This window comes from Palaemon carinicauda, chromosome 13 (assembly GCF_036898095.1).
Source record: "Palaemon carinicauda isolate YSFRI2023 chromosome 13, ASM3689809v2, whole genome shotgun sequence".
NCBI classification, from domain to species: Eukaryota; Metazoa; Arthropoda; class Malacostraca; order Decapoda; family Palaemonidae; genus Palaemon; species Palaemon carinicauda.
Window position 1 is genome coordinate 120,780,830 of NC_090737.1, and position 5,198 is coordinate 120,786,027.

The 5,198-nt window shown below is 26.9% G+C and overlaps 1 protein-coding gene across 1 annotated transcript in view; it reads left to right on the forward strand.

Annotated features, from left to right (window-relative positions):
• The window catches only part of LOC137652175 (FMRFamide receptor-like), a 107,570-nt gene that overhangs the window by 245 nt on the left and 102,127 nt on the right, over positions 1-5,198 (forward strand). The window contains exon 2 of the mRNA XM_068385384.1: positions 1,788-1,850. Coding sequence (XP_068241485.1) covers positions 1,788-1,850 — 63 coding nt within the window. The remainder of the gene's footprint in view (positions 1-1,787; positions 1,851-5,198) is intronic.

The following is a 5,198-nucleotide window of genomic DNA, read 5'->3' on the forward strand; positions in this document are numbered from 1 at the left end:
TTAATCTGCTGTTCTTGGAACCTTGGCAGTAGAATTCTCTCTCTCTCTCTTGCAGTCGGTCTGTCTTCTTCTCTCCTCCTGTAAGAATTTACCCTATGAAGGAATGGCTCCAGTAAAGCAAAAAACCTAGTCATTGTTTAGTGCAAAATGTTTATCAGCTTCATAGCCCCTTCACATAAATCCACAGAAGATTTATCAGCAGTTCATCGAACCATGTTGCAAATGATGCATTATTCTTTGCTGAATATTATGATACACTATTCTTTGCTGTATCTCTGGAAGAATGTGGCTTTTGTTTTCAAACTAGTTTAGCATAATCATTTTCTTGATGTTCCTTCTCCTCCTCTTCTTTGTTATTGTTAAAAATGCGTTTATTTGTGCGAAAAGAGTTATTTGTTTACTGTCGGTTCCAGTTAATGTAAATGCATTTTTTTTTTATTTCCTGATTTGACAATTTTATGCTATTCTATATTATTTCTTTTTCTCTTGTTTTTATCTTTTTATAGTTTATATATGAAAAATTTATTTTAATGTTGTTAGTGTTCTTGAAATATTTCATTTTAATTGTTCATTGCTTCTCTTGTAGTTTATTCCTTGTTTCGTATCCTCACTGGTCTTAATTTGTCCCTTTTGGAGCCCTTGGGCTTATAGCATCCTGCTTTTCCAACCAGGGTTGTAGCTTGGCTAGTTATGATAATAATAATAATAATGATAATAATAATAATAATAATAATAATAATAATGATAATAATAATAATAATAATAAAAATAATAATAATAATAATGTATATCCTAACTGGGTTAAGTGCACTTCCTATGCAAAAGGAATGTGCCCAAAATTCTGCAATGCTTTAATAGCTTCATTCCAATCTAATGATTATTAAACCCTAAGTCTTATTGATTAGGCTCTAAGCAGTTTCGTTCATTAGTTTCTTCCCTAATCGTTAACTAGTTTAGATATTAATTTCTTCAAAATAAATGCATTATTTTTATTTCGTCCTGTTGATAAGTAAAATATTAAAAATAGATTTTGTAATTCTATAATTCCCTTTGTTAAATGGATTGAAATTTTTATTGTCTATATTGTCTTTATATAGAATTTTTTTTTATATATAAATGAATTATATATAAAAAGATTCTATATCAAGATTTATTGATAGATACAGGTGAAGATCGGTATCCGTGGACCATTTGTGTCACACACAGAAAAAATATGCAGAATTGCAGTTTTTATTTTGTTAAAGGATTTAACCTTCATAATCAGCTTTCGTATTGACGTATTTTTCCTTTTCCCTTGATGGTGGGCGTGTGACTGTTCAAATGTCAATCCTTCTATTATGAGATTAACAGGATTTTTTTCATCGTTTCTTTTTATATCTCTGTGTAATATCTACCTTCAACGTGGAACATTTAGTGTCGATCATCATCATCATCATCATCATCATCTCCCACGCCTATTGATGCAAATGGCCTCGTGAGAGTGTGTGTCGATAACGTTACTCAAATTTTATTTTTCTTATTTGTTCTACAAATGTACAGTAGGTATTGCCATTTGTTTTCTTATTTATACTGCAGATGCACAGTAGATGTCATTTGTTCTCTTATTTTTTTTACAGATGTACAGTAGATGTTGTCAGTTGTTTTCTTATTTGTTCTGCAGACGCACAGGAGGCGTTGTCATTTGTGTTCTTATTTGTTCTACAGATGCACAGTAGGTGTTGATGTTTGTTTTCTTATTTGTTCTACATCTGTAAGTGTCGTCCTCTGTTCACTTCTTTGTCCTACAGATGTTTTCTACTTCGATCATATCAAGGAGTCTTCGATCATCACCTCTCCTGGAATCATTTTCAGTATGGAATTTTTTAACAACCTTCTCTGTCGATCGCGCTTTACCTTTAATATATATACAACAACAGCTACAACAAATGTAGCCGTTTCTAGTACACTGCAGGACAAAGGTCTCAGAGATGTCATTATTCATGTCTGGGTTTTGGCCAGTTTTCATCACCACGCTACCCACTGTGGATTGGCGATGGTGGGCGATTTTATATATATATATATATGTACAGATATATATATATATATATATATATATATATATATATATATATATATATATATATATATATATATATATATATATATATATATATATATATATATATGCATATGCAGATGATGTTACTCTCTTCGCATTAATTCCATCCCCTGAATGTAGAACTGGGTTTGGCAAATCTCTTGATAGAGATCTAGCTAAAATTAGTGCATGGTGCAAATCATGGGGTGTGAAGTTGAATCCTAACAAAACTCAAAGTATGATTGTAATTAGGTCAAGGACGGTGGCTCCTCAACATCCGGGTCTCAGTATTGATAATGTTTCTTTAACTTTGTACGACTCTTTTAAAATTTTAGGTGTGATTCTCGACAGCAAATTTACTTTTGAGAAACATTAGGTCTGTCTTCTTCAATTGCACAAAAAATTGGCTTATTGAGAAAGTCTTACAAGATTTTCGGTGATCAATCTATTCTGAGGAAGTCTTTTTATTCTTTCATTCTACCTTGTTTTGAGTATTGTTCTTCTGTCTGGTCTTCAGCTGCTGATTCTCATCTTAATTTGTTGGAAAGAAACTTATGGTCTATTAATTTTTTCATTCCTAATCTAGATATTAATCTTTGGCACCGTCATTCAATTAGTTCATTATGCATGTTGCATAAGATTTTTCATAATTCTGACCATCCTTTACATTCAGATCTTCCTGGACAATTCCATTCTTTTCGTAATACTAGGCAGGCAGTTAATTTTAATAGCAAGGCCTTGTTCATCATGAGGCTCAATACTACACAGTATTCTAGAAGTTTTATTCCAGCCGTGACCAAGTTGTGGAATGATCTTCCTAATCGGGTAGTTGAATCAGTAGAACTTCAAAAGTTCAAAGTTGCAGCAAATGTTTTTATGCTGAACAGGCTGACATAAGTCTTTTTATAGTTTATATATGACATAACTATTTTGACGTTGTTACTGTTTGTAAATTAGAATGATTTATTGTTAATTTGTTCTCATCCTCTATTTATTTCCTTTCCTCACTGGGCTATCTTTCCATGTTGGAGTCATTGGGCTTGTAACATCTTGCTTTTCCAACTAGGGCTGTAGCTTGGCTAGTAATATATATATATATATATATATATATATATATATATATATATATATATATATATATATGTATATATCTATATTTATATATATAAATATGTATATATATATATATATCTAAATTTATATATGTATATGTATATATATATAATGTATCTAAATAAATATATATATATATATATATATATATATATATATATATATATATATATATATATATTTATATATATATATATATATATGTATAGATATAAATATACAAATATATATAAATTATATATATATATATATATATACACATATTTATATATATTATATATATATATATATATATATATATATATATATATATATAGATATTTATATATATATATATATATATATATATTATATATATATATATATATATATATATTGATATTTATATGAAATATATATATATTCATATTTATATAAATTATATACATTCATATTTATATAAATTATATATATATATATATATATTCATATTTATATAGATATTTATATATAGATAGATAGATAGATAAATAAATAAATAAATAAATAAATAAATAAATAAATAATAAATAGATAAATAAATAAAATCGCCCACCATCACCAATCTGCAGTGAGTAGCGTGGTGATGAAAACTGGCTAAAATCCAGACATGAACAATGAGACGAATAATAAAATCTCTGAGGCTTTTGTCTTGCAGTGCACTCGAAACGGCTACATTTGTTGTAGTTGTTGTTGTATATATATTAATGATAATAATGATGATAATAATAATAATAATAATAATAATAATAATAATAATAATAATAATAATAATGATAATAGTTTTGAAATTAATAATAATAATAATAATAATAATAATGATAATAGTTTTAAAATTAATGATAATAATAATAATAATAATAATAATAATAATAATAATAATAATAATAATGATAATAATAATAATCATATTCCTATTAATAATAATAATAATGATAATAATAATAATCATATTCCTATTATTATTAACAATAATAATAATAATAATAATAATAATAATAATAATAGTTTTGAAATTAATAATAATAATAATAATAATAATAATAATAATAATAATAATAATAATAATAATAACAATTCCATCGTTAATTGAAAATGATTCCGAGAGAAGTGATGAGCGAAGAGTCCTTGATATGATCAAAGTAGAAAACATCGGTAGGACAAATATGTGAACAGAGGACGACACCTACATCTGTAGAACAAATAAAGGAAACAAATAGAATTTAAGTAGTGTGATCGACACTTTAAATGTTCCACGCTAAAGGCAGATATTACATTTATATTTATAGTTATATTTATTTATTTATTACTATAGCCTATATAACTGTTCAAAGATATAGCAGACGCTACATGGGATTATGAATAATAATTCGACTAAACTTTTATTTTGTTTTATTTTCGAATGATGGTTAATTGTTCAATCCTTTATAGTTTCCAGATAAACATGTAAAAGTTATTTTCATAATTAGATTAACTGGCTTATCTCTGTTTATCTTTGGGCTCATTATCAAATTTTTAAGAGTTCTGCTGTACTTATCATAGAAATATTAAACTAAGCCAGTTTCATAGGTTTGCTTCCAGTATTTCATACAATTGAGATTACATTTTAATGTAATTTTTTTTCCTTTTTTTTTTTACTTGAGACTTTAAAATGTTTCGACACTTTAACCTTTCAAATCTTACTCATATGTTGTTCTTTATTTTAGATCTAAAGGTGTGCCTAAAATATCCCTTTAATATGTATAAAATTCTACTTGTAGATGATGTAATAAAAAAATTTCCTTCAGTTTTGATTTACTAAAAACAATATGTTGCAAATGTTTGTGTATAAATTAAAAACTGCCAGCCAAATAGGGCAAACTGCTAGGCCAACATCATCTCACATTATAAGACTTCATTTTTCTCAAGCTTGTTTGTTTATGCATGAGTTTGCATAAACAAGGGCCATTTCGCATTCGCCGAAACGTAGTTTGTCGAAGCGCTGTTTGTC